Consider the following 20,370-nt stretch of genomic DNA (forward strand, 5'->3'; position numbering starts at 1 on the left):
AGAATTAAGTGCTAAAAGCCTAATTAGAATGCACATTTCTCTAAAAGCATCTCAGCAGGAGCTGTTTTATTTGCCCGTCCGGCCAGCTATGCTTCTTTTCAGAGCTAATTTTGCCAGTAACTCTAGCCTACAGCTAAGAAGAAGATGTTAGAAGAGAAAATAGTGTTCTTAATTAAAAATTAAATAAAGTCTTAATTTTATATTATTATATAAAAGACAACAAATAGGAAAAAAGACGTTATTATAAAGTAATAAAAAAAAAAGATATATAGAGTCTCAGGTATAAGGGAAAAAGAGATAGTAATTGGAAATCACCGACGGCGACAGAAAATGTATAGCCTAGAGAATGAGATCAGACAATAGCTGAGAATGAGATCCCGAAGGTGTCCTATAAGCAACGATTTTATTGGGGGTAGAGAAAGTTTAATGCAGAAAAGGTGATACAAACTATTGTAATTCTTGCATAACACGCGGCACAGCGTAGTCTGTTGTCTAAGTAAGTAGTCATAATGAGCGATAATTTCTGATAGGTCTAGACGGAACAGAGAATTGAAGACGCCCTAACAGAGAAGAGGAATCTATGTCTACAACAATCAACTAATGTAGGATGACAACAGCGAGGGCTGTCCTACGTTTGGTTAACGACGGAAGGTTAAGAAGAAGCCGCCTGGCGGAGAAGAATGGTAACCGAAGATTAAGGACCCAATTTAGACCTCGTAAGGCAAAAAATAGGAAATGCTTCTGCACAGATTCAATACGATCCTGGCTATTTGCATACTGCGTAAAGCAGATGTAAGAGCAGTATTTAGGGATAGGGTGAAGAAGAGAGATATACAGTATTTTCTTAATATAAGGATCGCTTAACTTTTTAGGGCATCGTTTAATGAATGAAAGTACCATATTTGGCATCATTAACGATGGTAAAAATATAAAGATTGAAGCAGAGCTTAAAATAAAAATAAACGTTTAAAATATAAAGATTGAAGCAGAGCTTAAAATCAAAATGAAAGTCTACACCCTCAACTGTTAGTATACGTGACAATGTAGTATTGTCTATTGTAGGTATAACTGACAAGATCAGAGGTAGTACAATTGAAGGTAATAAACATATACTTTAAACAATTTATATACAATCGTTTGATCGAGCGCCAAAGTCGCATGACGTTCAAATTGGGTTGTAGACGAAAATGATGTAGGGGATTAGTGTATGAAGGAATAAGTTTCACATCGTCCGCATACATAGGTACACGGGCATGTGATATAACCCAGAGGAGATAATTTACAAAAAGAGTAAAGGTCAAAGATGACTAGTTTGAGGAACACCAGAAGTACCGTGAACCTATTTTGAGGTAGACAGCCTCAGCATTGCTCCTCAAAATAAAATGTATTTAAACTTTCACTTTAACTAAGAAATTTAAAATTAGAATAATCCCACAGAATTTAGAATTTAAACATGGCGAAGTCTCGAAAAGAGTACCTATAATGGAACCCTTACTTCGAGAGCGCAATTTTTGTGTTTTGGAAGAAAAACTTTGCGGCGCGTATGTAAATAAAAGAAACTCGATCAGCTGTTTATTTAAAGAAGCGGTACTTTTGCCACTCACATGTTGCCGACAACCGGTGGAACACCAATATGTGAAGTTTGAAAATGTGACATTTCTTAAACCAGTGGACAGAGGCTATAAAACAACAACAAAATATGTGTGAACATAAAAGTCTAATTCAATAGCGCGTATCCATATGAAACTTGAAATCTAACACGTAAGCAGAAAACCAAGCTTGTATGCATTTGCATTTCGAAATGCAAAATGTTAGCACAAGACCAAAGACTTCATTATAAACCAATTACAAAAACTTGATCACGCAACTGAACTATTATTTTTTGTTTTACTTATTAAAGCAAATTACATTGGACTACCTGAAATGATACCGTAAGAAAAAATTAAACAAAAATTGTTATAGTTTCATATTTTCAATTTTAAATTAGAATTAACGACAAGTGGGCGGTTCACTTGATTGAGCAGAAACTATGCACACTCAGGCAGGTAAACATGACCCTCTTATAGTTCTACAACGAGGTTGAAAAATGTTCATTTTTTTAACAAACGAAACTATCAGAGAGTTTAATGTGTTTCTAGCACAGCAAATGAATGATAAGCAAAGATAGACGAATTTTGGGTGTTAAAATCTGGACTTTTAAAGAACCGTACCGATGTTCTGGTATCAGATCAGCTAAAAAATTGTCCGTTTGCTTTAGTAATAGCACAGAATATCAAGTCCAATCATGATACGTACAAACTTTTACGACGAAAGTTGAAATTCTGCTCAAAACTAACAGTATCAAAAAGGCAAGGGGTAAGGCAAAAGCCCATACTTTAAAAACCAGGGATTCATTCGCTGGAGGGCTGACTCGGTAAATAGATGTGGACCCAACCTCTTCGTAACTTCAGCAACCAGCAGAGATTCACAGAAAACAATGCCAACAGGGCTTGTTGCACGAGCCAGTAATTATCTAAGTATTTTAAAAAGATCAAACAATTCGGATAGGCAAACTGATTAGAGGCATCAGAGAGGTAATCATATAGCTAATCAAGATTCTCATCAGATTGTGATTATGAGCTCACAGATTGCGCAGCAGTCTCAGAGATCGAAGACGCATATGAAGCAAATTTTACCAGTGACTCATTTCGATTTTTATCGTAGTCTCCTGTTTCCGTTCATTGAATGGAAAGTAGCAGGGATGACTTCAAAATGTTTAATGAGCACTGGGGCATCAAAGAACTAAATTCAACCCACATTGGACTTGGAAAACACAATCCCCGCCGAAAATCAATCAACGGTGTCGACGGTGTCTCTCGTAGGTGTATGCTTACCATGTTCGGCGTTAACAACCCATTCTTCGATGGTATAATTGAACTTAACCTTAAGCCACTATCGATTTAAAAAGCGTGGAAATTCATTTCAGTGGCAGATCGGAACGGATCCAATGCCACAGGTGCCAAAACTTTAATTTTACAAATAATAGAAAAAATATAAATTCCTCCGGTTGTGAGGAAAGAGTTTTTTAATCATTGCGTATTAGGCATTGGCAGATCCAAAGCAGCAATTGCCGTTTAATAAGGATGTCGGTCATCGGAAAAATCCGGACCGAGGACAATGAGCCGGTATATCCGTTTCCCATGAGTGTGGAAGATTTTGTCAACAAAGAAGTAAAAGATTTATTCTAAAACGGTATTGTTCGCCAAAGAGGTCGCCGTACAACAATTCGATCTAGGTAGTGAGTAAGAAAGGCATTGATGACTAAGGCGCAGTTAAAAAGCGCCTGGTCATACATTTTTAGAAGCACAATCAAAAAGCTATTGCGTATAAGTATCCGATGCCAAGCATCACTACAATACCATCAAACCTTGCAAAGCCTCAATATTTCACAATTTAAATGGACTACCACCAAGGAGCAAGTCGCACCAAGTATGTGGCAGATGCATTTTCCAGATTGAAGGTCAACGCGTTGAGAGTTGCACTACGGTCCGCCCTGAATACGATGCACAATAATATTATTCCCGTTAAAGCGAACCTTCATTATATATGGTGAAAAGACCCGGTAATATATATATTTCGGAAATTAGGATTCCAAGTCCGACGGGGTCAAGTGCGACAAAGTAAGTGACAAAGTAATATTGCGATCTCCCGATATTAGGTCATATCTAGCATGCTCTTGTCGAGATAATGATTTGGGTGTCATGAGCTCCAGTTTCATCATATCGTATCCCATCTGGTTAAATAATTCACATCAACATATACTACAACTAACTGGAAATACTTCCTCACTATCCTTGATAAGTATTTAAAATTTGCAAGACATAAGAGGGCAAATTTTAAAGTTAATCAAAGCTTTTTCAAAAACGAAAATAGTATACAGCGACAACGTAGCAGCTTTAAGTGAAAAGACAATAAATTCTATTTTAAAAAAAAGGTAACGCTCCAACTATATATATATATACAGCACTTTTTTAAAATAGGCAGGTGCTTGTCAAAGCAAAGAGGGATCAAGATACTGTTGAAATCATTCCACAGCGCACAAAGATAGTAGTAGAACAAATACAAAAAAGAATCTACAAAGCGTAACAATTGCAGTTGGATAGGAAAAACCCGTCTGGGCAGAATAGCGTATTAGACGGCCGGTAAAGAATAATAAAAGGCTAAGAAATAAGTTCGATAAGTTCGGTCGACCTCAATTTCATTTTCAAAAGCAGCGAACATAAGCTACGCAAAAATCAAAATGAAATACATATAAGGATTAAAAAATAACAAATAACAAACTCCAAATAGGGAATCGAACGTAATACCTAACTTCATAAAAAACTTCAGAAAGCATTTGTCCATACTGACAAGTGATAAAAAAAACCCAACCTGACATAAATAGAGCATTGACTAAACACACACATTTTTACCTCACTAAAATACTTAATTTACTTATAATACACAAACACGACCTATTACAACAACAAACAAAACAAATGATGACAACAGAAGACACCAAAAGGTTTTCTTAAAAAAAGAGAAGCATAGAAAACAAAATAACAACAAGTAAGAGGTTCTAGTCGGGAGCTCCCGACTAGGGGATACCCTGAACCCTCTTCTTCCAACATTAAATGCATATATATTCTATTTTAGAAGCTATATGTCAAGTTTGGTGACTCTAGCTCTTATTATTTATCAAAATTGCCCAAAACACAGGATATCGATATCGATTTTATCGATTGCTTGGAAACGGAGTAAGTTATCGATTTTCGCAAAAAAATCGATCTGCGCGGGAACTAGGAGCACCTACATCTAAAATTTCAAGTCTCTAGCTCTTATTGGTTCTGAGATCATACATACAGACGGACGGACGGACGGACAGACAGACGGACATGGCTAGATCGACTCGGCTATTGATGCTGATCAAGAATATATAGACTTTATGGGGTCGGAGATGCTTCCTTCTGTCTGTTACATACATTTGGATTTTGCACAAATACAATATAGCCTTATACCCATTTTAAATGGGTTCAGGGAATAATAAAATTCAAGAAAAAACAAGAAACGAAACACGACAAGCTACGAGATCAACGGACCCTTACATTAGCGGACAACAACACCAAGAAAGAGTGGTTCATAAGCAAAACGAAAATAGAATTCCCGCTCAACATAGAAGCATTATTCGCACAAGATCCAAAGTTCGCCCTCCTCGATACATCCGAGGATATATGGACTTCCGAAGATACACAAGGAAGGAAAACTACTCAGGCCAATATGTTTATCCATCGGATCTCCTTCTGACGGGCTGTGCAAATATATATATAATAAAAAAATCTGACAAAGGACTCAAAGTACAACATAAAGAACGCGGTAGATTTTAAAGACAGAGTTAACCATTCCTACATTAGAAATTACGAAACATTGTTACCTTTTGACGTAATATCCTTGTTTCCTACCATACCAATGGAATTAGCCAAGTGCCAAGTGTGTCAAGACACAACAATACAAAAATGAACCAAGTTAGAAGAAGTATACACAGAAGTATACAAGTATATATGGTCATAGTTAAATAATGTATACAGGAACACAGATATTTGGAATACGAAGACATGATATACACACAACTTAAAGGAATGCCAATGGTATCACCGGCCTTCCCATTAATCGCAGACATAGTAATAAAGGAATAGTTAGACAGCATTACGGATAAATTGACAATAAAACCAAGATTTTTGACCAAATATGTATAAGGGACAAAACAGAAACATATAAAATTCTGAAAGAATTGAATTCGTTCCACAGTCATATTGAATTCACAATTGTAGAGATCCTTGCGTTCATACATACAACAAATGGACATACAGACTTTGTTAGATCGACTCGGCGGTTAATGCTGATCAAGAATATATTATATACTTTATGGGGTCGGAGATGCTTTCTTCTGCCTGTTACATACATTTGCATAAAACATTATACCCTTCTTACCTATTTTTAATCAGTTCAGGGTATAAATAAATATATCTACAACATAATAAGAAACAAGAAGAGCATGCAATTTTTGAACTAAGAATAGAGTTCATTTTCATTTTCAAGTCAAGTCCAATAAAGTATATTCTTATTGTGGGATACAACCCTCCATAAAGTCAACAACAATAATAAAATTCGTGAATTTTACATTTAATGTAACAAAATTTTACGTGTCATGAAAACAATATAACCACAATTTCAAATCCAAATCAACAATACCAGAGAGGAACTTTATATCGAAACTTTGAGATTATCAGCCAACATGAGTCAGAAAGGAGTGTTACTTATTACGTACTTTTCACTAATAGCACTAGTAATAAAAATAGCAATCAAAAAATTATTCTTTACACCTTCAATACGCACATCGGTAGTATCGTCGCCAGTCAGTTCTTATCAAGAGGGGATGAATTACCACATTAGCAACCACTAGAGTGTTCGGAGTTCGCCACAAGCATCGACAAAGCTGCATCTTGAATATCCGAAGTATAATACACACTGTGAGCGGTGCTTCTATTTATAGCTTCCCTAAGTACAGAACAAATCTGATCTTACACTCAAGCCGAGTAATTTGATTGAACACCCGCATCTCGACTAAAAAGTCCCAGTCAAGGGAACTTAGAATGACATTAAATATTGGAACGTTTACAACCGTTTACCGGGACCACGACAAGTTATCTGACGCCTTTACATATACAAACTTGAACAGTGAATATTTTTAAGCACTGTCGCTTCAAATACGCAATCATTACGCATTTCCGCTTCTACGGAAATGTTAATAAACTGTAAACATTTAAATAAATTGTTATAAATTCTTTGCTATCCCAAATAATGAGCTTGAGTTAAAAAAGTGGGCACAGCTTTTAGATGTGTAGCCTTGATTTTTTGTATTTCTACAAATTCGTAGGCCATATTTACCCAAAAGTTGGTATGGAAGGAATTTAGTTCTTAACGGCAACTTGGTGTCGGGCTCTTTTTATCCAATTATAGGTATGTTTGCTGTATACAAACAAACTCTTGCATCGCATGATCTGCTAATGATTCACCTTCATTTGCGCTTCAACTATCGTTCCATAAAATACCCACTTTAAAGAGCTAAATTTATGCGGTCACTTAAAAACGAAATATGCATCTTATGAAAAGAGTAGCGTTGACAACGAACATCTTATATTACGAGGTCACCTCGAGAAGTATAAAATTCATACAAAAGATTATTAGAGAGCATAACAAATGAAAACTTAACAAGTAAGAGGTTCTAGTCGGGAGCTCCCGACTAGGGGATACCCTGAACCCTCTTATTCCAACACCAAATAAATTAACAAAAAAAAATTCCCTTGGCAGGGTTCGAATTTGCAACTGACCGCATTACATACTGTCGACTCTACTCAACAGCCACACCAGCAAAAAAAAAAAATAATAATACTCTCCCCGGTAGGGCTCGAACTCGCGACAGACCGCACCACTTACTATGCCTTTACTCAGCAGCCACACCAACAATTAAGTACTTATGATAAAAAAGGAACTAAAATAACATTACAGAAAAAAGATGCAATTACCATGCTATTAGAATGCGAAGCAGACGCGCATGAATGTGTGTGTGTACATGTATACAGAAATTCTTAATGCTGCTGCCCCATTCAATTGCGCAGTTGCATATAACTTTGGTTTTTCTTAACCGATCTTTATGAAATTTTCTACAGTATATCTTATTGTACCATAAAATATTTGTGTATTCTGAAAAAATCAATTGCATTCAAATTGTGGTTTAAATTGGTTTGCAATAAAAGTTGGGTTATTAACTTGCTTTATATCTCTAGGGTGGTAGCGGGGAGGTGGCGATAGGTATGAAAAAAAACAGGATGTCGATATCGATTGCTTGGAAACGGAGTAAGTTATCGGTTATCGGAAACAAACTCGACCTGCGCAGGCACTAGGAGCACCTACATCTAAAATTTCAAGTCTCTAGCTCTTATAGGTTCTGAGATTCTTTGGCTCATACATACGGACAGACGGACAGACAGACAGACGGGCATGGCTAGATCGACTCGGCTATTGATGCTGATCAGGAATATATATACTTTATGGGGTCGGAGATGCTTCCTTCTGACTGTTACATACATTTGGATTTTGCACAAATACAATATACCCTTATATCCATTTTTAATGGGTTCAGGTTATAAAAATTGCATTAATTATAAATTAAAGGGTTTTAATTTAATTTAAATGTGACAAAAGTCACCTAATTTAATGTACATTAGCAATTTATTAAATAAAAATCCAATACATTTAACAAGGAAACACAACAGAAAGGTGTGGTTTATTTTCGTATTCATATTTTATTTAATTTAAAAATGAATGGAACTTCTATTTAACCTGTTATACGAGTGTAAATTGAATGAAAATGGCTTACATACCTTTTCTCCACTATCAGAAGGCAAGTAGAATGTTAGTACCGTTAAAAATGAGATACCCATGCATGGTATTATAATGTTAACAGTGTAAAAAAGAGTCTTTCTTCGCATGGTTATGTTAAACGTTATATCCAAATAGGGCTCATCACAGCAGGTGTAAAACTTTTCATTCCTACAAAAATAAATTATTAAAATGTAGCATGAGAACAAAATCAAGTAAATAAGTAGAAGTACGCGTCATTGCGTAATAAATAGACAGAAATTGTCTTTAGGATCAAAAGCGTTTTTTCAAAATACTTGATGCGAGATAATGTAGAAATACCGTCTAAAACTTGTCCACTTAACGTCAGTTTTATTATTAATTTTGATTGAAGTCAAGTGAGTTTATCGTAGCTAAAAAATTCGACTTAGCATAATCTTAAAGATATCAAAGTCTGAGGAGGAGAGCGTAAACATGCATATTTATTTGCATTAGCGTATTAGTGCGCGTGCAGCTATGTTCTTCTCGTACATAGCGCTCCCGGGACTTGCCCGTGGGATGCATGGTCACCGCTTATGCGGTAAGTCGGCATTAGTTGCTGATAATATTAAGTACATTTGATCGAGTCACTGACCTACACCTATGTTTTTAATTGCTTATTTATACCCATTGTTGTTAATGGCAATATTTTAGAATGTATCAAAATGTTACAATGCGCATGCTACACTACAATACCGCTGAAAAAAATTTCAACACCACACCTGCCTATTTAAAGCTACTTCTGCCGTTGCCCAAAAATAATAAGAAAACTTCAGAACTTTTTCTATTAGAAACAACAACAGCCCAGAATCAAAACAATGAAAAAAACAAGCAACAAATTCAGACCTTACTATCTTTATTTTATGAAAGCATTGAATAATGCAGTTTTATTTGGTTTGATTATTTGCATTTAACTAAGAATATTGTATACATTTACAATCGTATGTAGGTAGGGGTGCCTTCGGGGTGCCTTCGGAGGCGCCTCTCACTGATGGATTCAGCCAGGACCCTGGCGGCCACGTTCAAGTAATGCAGCAGCTTGTCGGCGTATCGGCTGCTAAAGAAGTTTAACTGATCTCTTACATTCGTTAGGCGGACATCGCGTTCCATAGCATGGCTGGTAAAGCACCATGGCAGGCCGCCGGCATTGCATGTTGTCTTGGAATTGGAATAGCGTATGTTCAGATTGGCGTTACTATCATTTTAATTAGCAGCGTCTTCGTGTGGAGCTTACTGTGCGGTTTTTTGAGCCAATCGTGTTTTTGGAGTCTTTTTATGAATTTTGCTTTTGTTGCTATGATGTGAGACCCCTCCACGAGCCTTCGGTCCAAGTGGCCACCCAAGTCACCCAAGTAAATGAGCTGGTTTGCTCAATGGATCCTCCATCGAAACGTAGTCCCTAGTAGCAGCATGAAACTGAGGCAAACGGACTTGGGACAGTTTATGGCGATATTCCAGTTAGCTGTCAAAATTTCGACCTGCAGCAGCCAGTCCTGACACATGCCGCAGGGACTAGAGCTTTGATTTTATAGAGAAGGCCATCATGCCAGTCCTTGTGAAACCCCAACGCATTATTCCTTTTTTTGATATACATGTATATGGTTGATTACTGGGTGAAACTGGTCGGGGCACCCAAAGTCAAAGTCTAAAAGTCGACTTATTAGGAGTCGCTCATAGACTTTGGAAAGCGTCGCCAGCAGTAAGATTCAAGCTGAGTTAACGGCTTACCTAGTTTGGCGATCATAATAATTTTCAGACATTTCCACTGCTTCGAAAAATGACCAAGCCTGAGCATTGAGTTGAAAATTATCGCGAGAGCCATAATGCCTTTGCGAAGGAGTGCCTTGGCTCTATGCTGTCAATTTCGTCGCATCCAAGAGGTGTATCAAGTGATTCAGTCACTTTACTGCGCTGTGCAACATCAACGAAGTGGAAGGGCGTGAATGTCTCCTTCAGGGGGTCAGCAACGCATTGGCGCTCCTCGCCAGGTCGGCGCTAAATGCCAGAATGAGCTATATTCGGGAAGTTAAAAATGATGTGCCTTTTAGTGCTTCTGCCGTTATGTTCAGATGTTTCTAAAAAGCAGTCGTCGGAGCTGGTTGGACGCGCTGACCATTTCCGCCTGGACAGAGGAATCCCCGTTCCGGATGTACAGCCTCCTCAGATGCCGTTTGTTGGCAAGGAGAGTTCCGGCTTCTGGGCTTAGCGGGGAGCTTTAAAGGGTGTGAGGGCGGGGTGGAATTTGCGGGCAGCTTCTGCTATTTTCGCTGTGAGGTTGTCGACATGGCTCTCCAGTTCACTTACCGTATTTATTGCGATGTTGAGCTCAAAGGTGTCCTCGGGGAAGGTCCGGTAGACGCGCAAGTTACAGCACGGACGGAGCACTTTGCTGATGCCAACGACCCACTTAGGTGTTTCCTCTAGCTCAAAGAGGAGGCAGAAGGCTTCTCATTCGCAACTGTTTCTGTCTAATTCGCTTGTAGAGGTCGAAGTCGACTGCATTTGGTGTTGCGGTAGCTCTATATAGAGTGCACCTTGCCTCCCGTGGATATTACTTCAGTTTTAATGTCCGGTAGCTTCCCCACCAGCGGTGTTTGGCGTTCCAGTCACCCCCTGCTAAGAAATTCGAAGCGAGCTGGTCGAAGAGGGCTTGAAAGTGTGTCTTAGTCACTCTCCGGAAGGCAGTATACTGACACGAGGTTAAAGTCGCCTCTCTCGGATCCGAGTCGGATAACAGCGGCTTGCATATGTCAATGGCAGGACGACTCTAACAAATGGTGTGACAAGGATGACTTGGTCAGTAGTGGTACATCTCCATGTTGGCTGCTGTCTGAGTAGTTGGCGATGTGGAAAATACGGCCTGGCACTCTGAAGAGGATACAGAAGCAGAAGTTAGTCTGCGTGAGAAGAAATACATCGATGTGGTGAAGCTCGATGCGACATAAGGAGCGAGTTTTGTGCTAGGTGGGCGGTCTACCGCACAAGACGCTGGCAAAGGATTGCTGACCGGTAACGAAGCTGTGAGCAGGAAGCGCTGGTTGGGGTCTCGATCCCTGGACCGGCTTGACTAAGCCATTTTCCAAGTTCTGGTTTCTCTGCTGGAAAGCTGATTCAGTCGCCAGAGTTGAGCGCTTGTCCAGCTTCTTACAGAACGTAGCGAAGATGTAGATGCCTAGCACAGTTGTTCTGGGTGGGTTGCAGGTGGGTGGCATGCTAATGGTTTGCCGTTTCTTGCCTGCTAGCCCTTGCGAATGCTGCATGCGAGGGGGATGGTCTAACATCATCTTTACCTACACCATTAGTGACATTGGTGTTGGCAGTAAGCTCTTCCTCCATATCCATGTGGCTCTCCTCTTTGTCACAGAGAACCGCGAACCAGTTTTAGCTGTCTTCTTGGCATCGGTGGTGCTAGCCTTCTTTTGAGATATACTTGAAAAGAGAGCACCACCACCTCTATCTTAGCTACCTTCATTTTGAACGGTTCCTTTCGATACCTGGCTGCGGGCTTGGCGTGTGTTTGCTCAAAAGGGCATGGACGTCCGGTCTTTTACCAGCGCCAGGACCAGGGAGCTGAGGCCACGTGCAAGGGACGACATAGCCGTAGTCGTTCCTAGGAAGCAATCAGTTGTGGTGATGCATGACGTGGTGGGCTGCATAGTGCCCCCGCACAGCATAGCGTATGACCAAATTCCGGTGTGTTATAAATTGTAGACGTAAGATAAGTATTAATTTTTAAATAATGTAATAAAAAATGAACTTTGCCTTTAATTACAAAAATCACCAGTACTTATGTAAAAAGTGACTTAGGTGAACAGGACGGGAAACTGTGACTGAGTTGTGTCAGTACTAGTCTTGCCAGAACTGGCTGTGGTCCTATTGGCTAGTGCTATGCAAGTGTAAGTGATACTTGGTGAATGCTCTCTCACGAAAGGTCTGATGACTCACACACGCACACACGCTACGGCTGAATATGGGGCATCAGCTCAGCACAGTTGAGCTTAGCTAAAGCTTGGTCCCTTAGGCTGGCATGCGGCAGCACTTTTGTAAAATAAACAAGAATTTTGTATTTTAAATGTTTAAGTTTGGCTCTTTATGGCTGCCAGAGGCAGAAATTTCAATTTGTCGCGCACTACAGGTGCGATTTGTTTGTTAAGCTCTGGGGTGGACTTAGCTAGTGTCACGACACTGTAAGTTTTCTCTTTTTGCCTGTGATGCACTAAACATAAACACTCACGGGAATGTACAAACACTCGACCGATATCCGCGGAAGTAGCTACAATTTGGCCATGGCAATCAGCCACCTCGTGCAGTTGAAGTACGGAACCATTGTGAGCGACAGGACAAACAAGACGGCGACAGAAATTGATTATTTCTTTACATTGCTTGCTTATTATAGGGAACTCAATTCTAGTTCTACTTTAATATTAAATACTTACAATATGTCTGTAAGAGGGCTCCCTGTGACTTGGTCAGTGAGAATATTCATTAAATCAGATTTATCGATTATTGTTGGGCTTATAACAATTATTTTTTCTAATGTTAAAGTAAGCAAAAGGTTCCCTAATCTGCAATCATCATTCTATTGCGTTTGCTTAGGGCTTCAAAAAGCTGGTCTGTTTCGGCCTGGTTACCTTTTGAGGATTTGAGAATTTTGTTTACAATGTCGGCCAGTTGCTTAATCTTTTCTTGTACTTTGGAATTTAGGAAAATTTGCTATTGCTCGCAGTGACCAGATGCATCTGCGTCACCTTCATTATCTTAAAGTCGTGAGGTTTGTAGTGTGACGTAAATGACGGAACCTGTTGCATAGTAAAATATCCCTTTCCGTGATGGGTTAGTAGTCCTCGTGCGTTTAATCAGTCACCCATGCCGTTGTCATGGTCATGATTGAAAGTATGATTAATAAAAACAAAATGAAAAAATGTTTCTTTGTCTCTTTTTAACCAGTGAGTATATTTAGCTGGTATACTCGATAGGGGCCTGCAGAATAAGGTCGACCGTGACAATTATACCCCTTTAAGGCTTTAAACACCTGGCTTTTTCCAGCAGGGTGCCGTTTAAGCGAGCTTATTGTCGCAATACACCTGCTTCGCCAACGGGAGTATTAATTAAAACCGGCAGAGGTTTTGTCGTGTCCCTTATAGTGCGAGATGCGATTAGCTGGATCCCAAGAAACTTTGAGTATTTGTCTACGCAAGTCAAGAAGAGTTTTTGTCTGTGGAAAAAATGTCGATATGTTACATTTTTCCAGTTTGTGAAGGGACTGGCGTTTGGCCGAGTTCCTGCATTTCGGGTGTTTGTTGTATTTTGCTTTTGTGCAAATCTTATAATTTAAGATAACCTCGATAGTTGGTTATTTTAAGGAAATAGTATTCCGACACGACGCTACAATACCGCTGAAAAAAATTTCAAACACTACACCTGCCTATTTAAAGCTACTTCTACCGTTGCCCAAAAATAATAAGAAAACTTCAGAACTTTTTCTATTAGATACAACAGCCCAGAATCAAAGCAATGAAAAAAACAAGCAACAAATTCAGACCTTACTATCTTTATTTTATGAAAGCATTGAATAATGCAGTTTTATTTGGTTTGATTATTTGCATTTAACTAAGAATATTGTATACATTTACAATCGTATGTAGGTAGTCGGGGTGCCTTCGGAGGCGCCTCTCACTGATGGATTCAGCCAGGACCCTGGCGGCTACGTTCAAGTAATGCAGCAGCTTGTCGGCGTATCGGCTGCTAAAGAAGTTTAACTGATCTCTTACATTCGTTAGGCGGACATCGCGTTCCATAGCGTGGCTGGTAAGGCACCATGGCAGGCCGCCGGCCTTGCATGTTGTCTTGGGATTGGAATAGCGTATGTTCAGATGGGCGTTACTATCGTTTTAATGAGCAGCGTCCGTGTGGAGCTTGCTTTGCAGTTTTTTTCTTTTTATTGGAGTCTTTTTAGGAATTTTGCTTTTGTTGCTATGATGTGAGACCCCTCCACGAGCCTTCGGTCCAAGTGGCCACCCAAGTCACCCAAGTAAATGAGCTGGTTTGCTCAATGGATCCTCCATCGATACGTAGTCCCTAGTAGCAGCATGAAACTGAGGCAAACGGACTTGGGACAGTTTATGGCGATATTCCAGTTAGCTGTCAAAATTTCGACGTGCAGCAGCCAGTCCTGATACATGCCGCAGGGACTAGAGCTTTGATTTTATAGAGAAGGCCATCATGCCAGTCCTTGTGAAACCCCAACGCATTATTCCTTTTTTTGATGTACATGTATATAGTTGATTACTGGGTGAAACTGGTCAAGGCAGCCAAAGTCAAAGTCTAAAAGTCGACTTATTAGGAGTCGCTCATAGACTTTGGAAAGCGTCGCCAGCAGTAAGATTCAAGCTGAGTTAACGGCTTACCTAGTTTGGCGATCATAATAATTTTCAGACATTTCCACTGCTTCGAAAAATGACCAAGCCTGAGCATTGAGTTGAAAATTATCGCGAGAGCCATAATGCCTTTGCGAAGGAGTGCCTTGGCTCTATGCTGTCAATTTCGTCGCATCCAAGAGGTGTATCAAGTGACTCAGTCACTTTACTGCGCTGTGCAACATCAACGAAGTGGAAGGGCGTGAAAGTCTCCTTCAGGGGGTCAGCAACGCATTGGCGCTCCTCGCCAGGTCGGCGCTAAATGCCAGAATGAGCTATATTCGGGGAGTTAAAAATGATGTGCCTTTTAGTGCTTCTGCCGTTATGTTCAGATGTTTCTAAAAAGCAGTCGTCGGAGCCGGTTGGACGCGCTGACCATTTTCGCCTGGACAGAGGGATCCCCGTTCCAGATGTACAGCCTCCTCAGATGCCTTTTGTTGGCAAGGATAGTTCCGGCTTCTGGGCTTAGCGGGGAGCTTTAAAGGGTGTGAGGGCGGGGTGGAGTTTGCGGGCAGCTCGTCTGGCAGCTTCTGCTATTTTCGCTGTGAGGTTGTCGACATGCCTCTCCAGTTTACTTACAGTATTTATTGCGATGTTGAGCTCAAAGGTGTTCTCGGGGAAGGTCCGGTAGACGCGCAAGTTACAGCACGGACGGAGCACTTTGCTGATGCCAACGACCCACTTAGGTGTTTCCTCTAGCTCAAAGAGGAGTGAAAGGTGATCCGAGGTCAGGTCCAGAAGGCTTCTTATTCGCAACTGTTTCTGTCTAAATCGCTTGTAGAGGTCGAAGTCGACTGCATTTGGTGTTGTGGTAGCTCTATATAGAGTGCACCTTGCCTCTCCAGTGGATATTACTTCAGTTTTAATGTCCGGTAGTTTTCCCACCAGCGGTGTTGGGCGTTCCAGTCACCCCCTGCTAAGAAATTCGAAGCGAGCTGGTCGAAGAGGGCTTGAAAGTGTGTCTCAGTCACTCTCCGGAAGGCAGTATACTGACACGAGGTTGAAGTCGCCTCTCTCGGATCCGAGTCGGATAACAGCGGCTTGCATATGTCAGTGGCAGGACGACTCTAACAAATGGTGTGACAAGGACGACCTGGTCAATAGTGGTACATCTCCATGTTGGCTGCTGTCTGAGTGGTTGGCGGTGTGGAAAATACGGCCTGGCACTCTGAAGACGATACAGAAGCAGAAGTTAGTCTGCGTGAGAAGAAATACATCGATGTGGTGAAGCTCGATGACGGCAAACACATCATTCGCCTCCAAAAACACTTCTGTTATCCTTCAGCGGGATAAAGAGCGAATTTTGTGCTAGGTGGGCGGTCTACCGCACAAGACGCTGGCAAAGGATTGCTGACCGGTAACGAAGCTGTGAGCAGGAAGCGCTGGTTGGGCCGATCCCTGGAGCGGCTTGACTAAGCCATTTTCCATGTTCTGGTTTCTCTGCTGGAAAGCTGATTCAGTCGCCAGAGTTGAGCGCTCTCACGGCTTAGGTGTTCACGCCTAAGATGCTGTCCAGCTTCTTACAGAACGTAGCGAAGATGTAGATGCCTAGCACAGTTGTTCTGGGTGGGTTGCAGGTGGGTGGCATGCTTATGGTTTGCCGTTTCTTGCCTGCTGGCCCTTGCAAATGCTGCATGCGAGGGGGATTGTCTAACATCATCTTTACCTACACCATTAGAGACATTGCTGTTGGCAGTTAGCTCTTCCTCCATGTCCATGTGGCTCTCCTCTTTGTCACAGAGAACCGCGAGCCAGTTTTAGCTGTCTTCTTGGCATCGGTGGTGCTAGCCTTCTTTTGAGATATACTTGACAAGAGAGCACCACCTCCTCTTTTTCTTAGCTACCTTCTTTTTGAACGGTTCCTTTCGATACCTGGCTGCGGGCTTGGCGTGTGTTTGCTCAAAAGGGCATGGACGTCCGGTCTTTTACCAGCGCCCCGTTTGGGGAGAGACGGGGTAGAGTGGACCAGGGAGCTGAGGCCACGTGCAAGGGACGACATAGCCGTAGTCGTTCCTAGGAAGCAGTCAGTTGTGGTGATGCATGACGTGGTGGCCTGCATAGTGCCCCCGCACAGCATAGCTTATCACCAAATTCCAGTGTGTTATAAATTGTAGACGTAGGATAAAGGTGGTTTGAATAGTTGGATACCATAAGTATTAATTTTTAAATAATGTAATAAAAAATGAACTTTGCCTTTAATTACAAAAATCACCAGTACTTATGTAAAAAGTGACTTATGTGAACAGGACGGGAAACTGTGACTGAGTTGTGTCAGTACTAGTGGCTAGTGCTATGCAAGTGTAAGTGATACTTGGTGAAAGCTCTCTCACGAAAGGTCTGATGACTCACACACGCACACACGCTACGGCTGAATATGGGGGATCAGCTCAGCACAGTTGAGCTTAGCTAAAGCTTGCTCTCTTAGGCTGGCACGCGGTAGCACTTTTGTAAAATAAACAAGAATATTGTATTTTTAATGTTTAAGTTTGGCTCTTTTTGGCTGCCAGAGGCAGAAATTTCAATTTGTCGCGCACTACAGGTGCGATTTGTTTGTTAAGCTCTGGGGTGGACTTAGCTAGTGTCACGACACTGTAAGTTTTCTCTTTTTGCCTGTGATGCACTAAACATAAACACTCACGGGAATGTACAAAAACACGACCGATATCCGCGGAAGTAGCTACAATTTGGCCATGGCAATCAGCCACCTCGTGCAGTTGAAGTATGGAACCATTGTGAGCGACAGGACAGACAGGACGCCGACAGAAATTGATTATTTTTTTACATTGCTTGCTTATTATAGGGAACTGAATTCTAGTTCTACTTTAATATTAAATACTTACAACATGTCTGTAAGAGGGCTCCCTGTGACTTGGTCAGTGAGAATATTCATTAAATCAGATTTATCGATTACTGTTGGGCATATAGAAATTATTTTTTCTAAGGTTAAAGTAAGCAAAAGGTTCCCTATTTCTGCTATCATCATTCTATTGCGTTTGCTTAGGGCTTTAAAAAGCTGGTCTGTTTCGGCCTGGTTATCTTTTGAGGATTTGAGAATTTTGTTTACAATGTCGGTCAGTTGTTTAATCTTTTCTCGTACTTTGGAATTTATGAAAATTTGGTATTGCTTGCAGTGACCAGATGCATCTGCGTCACCTCCATTATCTTAAAGTCGTGAGGTTTGTAGTGTGACGTAAATGACGGAACCTGTTCCATAGTAAAATATCCCTTTCCGTGATGGGTTAGTAGTCCTCGTGCGTTTAATCAGTCACCCATGCCGTCGTCATGGTCATGATTGAAAGTATGATTAATAAAAACATAATTTAAAAATTTTATCTCATTTTTAAAACGTCAGCGGAGCTTGAACTTGTGGACCAACCTCCCTTCCATGAGGACCGTTGTCCCCAAGTCCGTTTTTTTTCGTCGAAAAGTTAAACAAGATGTCCTTAGATCTCTTTTTAACCAGTGAGTATATTTAGCTGGTATACTAGAAAAGGGGCCTGCAGAATAAGGTCGACCGTGTCAACTATACCCCCTTAAGGCTTTAAACACCTGGCTTTTTCCAGCAGGGTGCCGTTTAAGCGAGCTTATTGTCGCAATACACCTGCTTCGCCAACGGAAGTATTCATTAAAACCGGCAGAGGTTTTGTCGTGTCCTTTATCGTGCGAGATGCGATTGGCTGGACCCCAACAAACTTTGAGTATTTGTCTACGCAAGTCAAGAAGAGTTTTTGTCTGTGGAAAAAATGTCGATATGTTACATTTTTCCAGTTTGTGAAGGGACTGGCGTTTGGCCGAGTTCCTGCATTTCGGGTGTCTGTTGTATTTTGCTTTTGTGCAAATCTTATAGTTTAAGATAACCTCGATAGTCGGTTATTTAAATAAATAATATTCCGACACGACGTGTTTTCATATTCTCCTGCGCCGCCCTATGGGCTCGATTGCGTTTTTTAGTGGTGATTTCTCTTTTATCACTGATGTCGAACATGTCGACTAATACAAAAATGTTCGTGTCTATAAGGCTTTTTAAGACCCAGTCATCATGCCTGGCATGATCCAACTTGTTTTTCGAATATACGATAACGTCATCGACATAAACGTAGCACGGTTCTTTGAAGAATGCTTGCGAAGGGGATATCAACAAAATTCTTACTTTCCACCATAACCTGATTACATGTCGAGCGTCGTAAAGTATTTACTAACCAGATTAGCCAATATCATGATGCTTGGTATCGGGTATGTGTCGTTTATTAACGTTTATTTATATTGCCCAACTCATCTGCGACTTTTTTTATCTACTTCCCACAACGGATTGTTGTACGGATATTTAGACTTTCTGGTTATGCCGGTTTTGAGGAGGTCTTTGACCTTTAAGGCGATAAAATCTTCCACACTCCTGGGATAGGGATATAGCTTTGAGTAGACAATATTTTCACCGGTCGTGTGAATAGTGACCACAGCAGCATTGTTATAAGGCAGCGCATCGTTAGTTTCGCAAAAGACTTGTTGTTTCGATGAAGCAGGGAATCTGCCTTCACCGCAGGTGGTGCCTTTCTTATTCATCGTGTGATTGATTAACATGCCCTCTTTGGGGCAACAGACTGTGGCCATATATGATTCCTTCGAACGCGGATAAGGAAAAAATAGGAAAAATTAGTGTCGCTCCCAAACATGGACAACTTGCAATTTGCATTTGTTGTTTAACTCATGAATACACAACAAAAGAGGAATTTGTGCTTGTGCGGCCTGATGTAATTCTTGGCTGCACCCGTGTCGATTAAGAATTTCATATCTGTCCCCTCTATTCTCCCCCGAATGAACGGCAGAGGGATTTTCCCCTAAAAAATTAGCGCTTGCTTTCATAATCTATGCTATTTTCATCCTCTTGTTCGCCCGACACTTCTTGTGCTGAGTCGTAACATTCCACACCCTCTGGGTCGATTGCTTGGATGTGATGCACCCTTTCACTTTTTTTTGGCTGCAAGCGTGCTGTCCACTCTATATGGTGAAACTACATCCAATATATTTTTTCTCATATCACATGTCACTTATATGATTCAGCAGCCAGTTCTTCTTCGAACCTGTTGATTTAGTTTTCTTTCTTCCTTTTTTGTTTCATTTGTGGATGTGTCGTAGCGAGTCACTATTGCCTTTCGCACTTTTATTGTTGCAAGTTTTTTAATTACCATAAAATTAATCCCACTTATGGGCTTTGTGCGATTGGTGCTAATTAGTGTATTTATAAATGCGGTTTTATTTGTGTTTTTAATTTGTTTTCTTTAAGTATGAATGGACTCTAAAACAATGTCTTCCCAATTATTCAATAGATAGTATATACAATAGATTATGCAATTAAATTCTAATAGCATGACCGACCAATGGAGGTGTTTTATTTGCCAAGCCGGCCAGCTGCACCTCTTTTCACAGCTTATTTTGCAAGGGACGCTATAAGAGCCTACATCTAAGAAAAAGGGTGTAAGTA

The 20,370-nt window shown here is 40.6% G+C and overlaps 1 protein-coding gene across 12 annotated transcripts in view; it reads right to left on the reverse strand.

The window, feature by feature from the left end:
* nAChRalpha4 (nicotinic acetylcholine receptor alpha4) overlaps positions 1 to 20,370 on the reverse strand; it is a 366,112-nt gene that overhangs the window by 62,738 nt on the left and 283,004 nt on the right. For 10 of the 12 annotated variants that reach the window (XM_070210818.1, XM_032440807.2, XM_032440810.2 and 7 more), the window contains one exon: positions 8,460 to 8,628. The exons of the other annotated variants lie outside the window; for them this stretch is intronic. In XM_070210818.1, the coding sequence (XP_070066919.1) occupies positions 8,460 to 8,628 (169 nt within the window). The remainder of the gene's footprint in view (positions 1 to 8,459; positions 8,629 to 20,370) is intronic. 12 annotated transcript variants of the gene reach the window in all.

The sequence above is a fragment of the Drosophila virilis genome, unplaced genomic scaffold, assembly GCF_030788295.1.
Source record: "Drosophila virilis strain 15010-1051.87 unplaced genomic scaffold, Dvir_AGI_RSII-ME tig00001170, whole genome shotgun sequence".
Lineage (NCBI taxonomy): Eukaryota > Metazoa > Arthropoda > Insecta > Diptera > Drosophilidae > Drosophila > Drosophila virilis.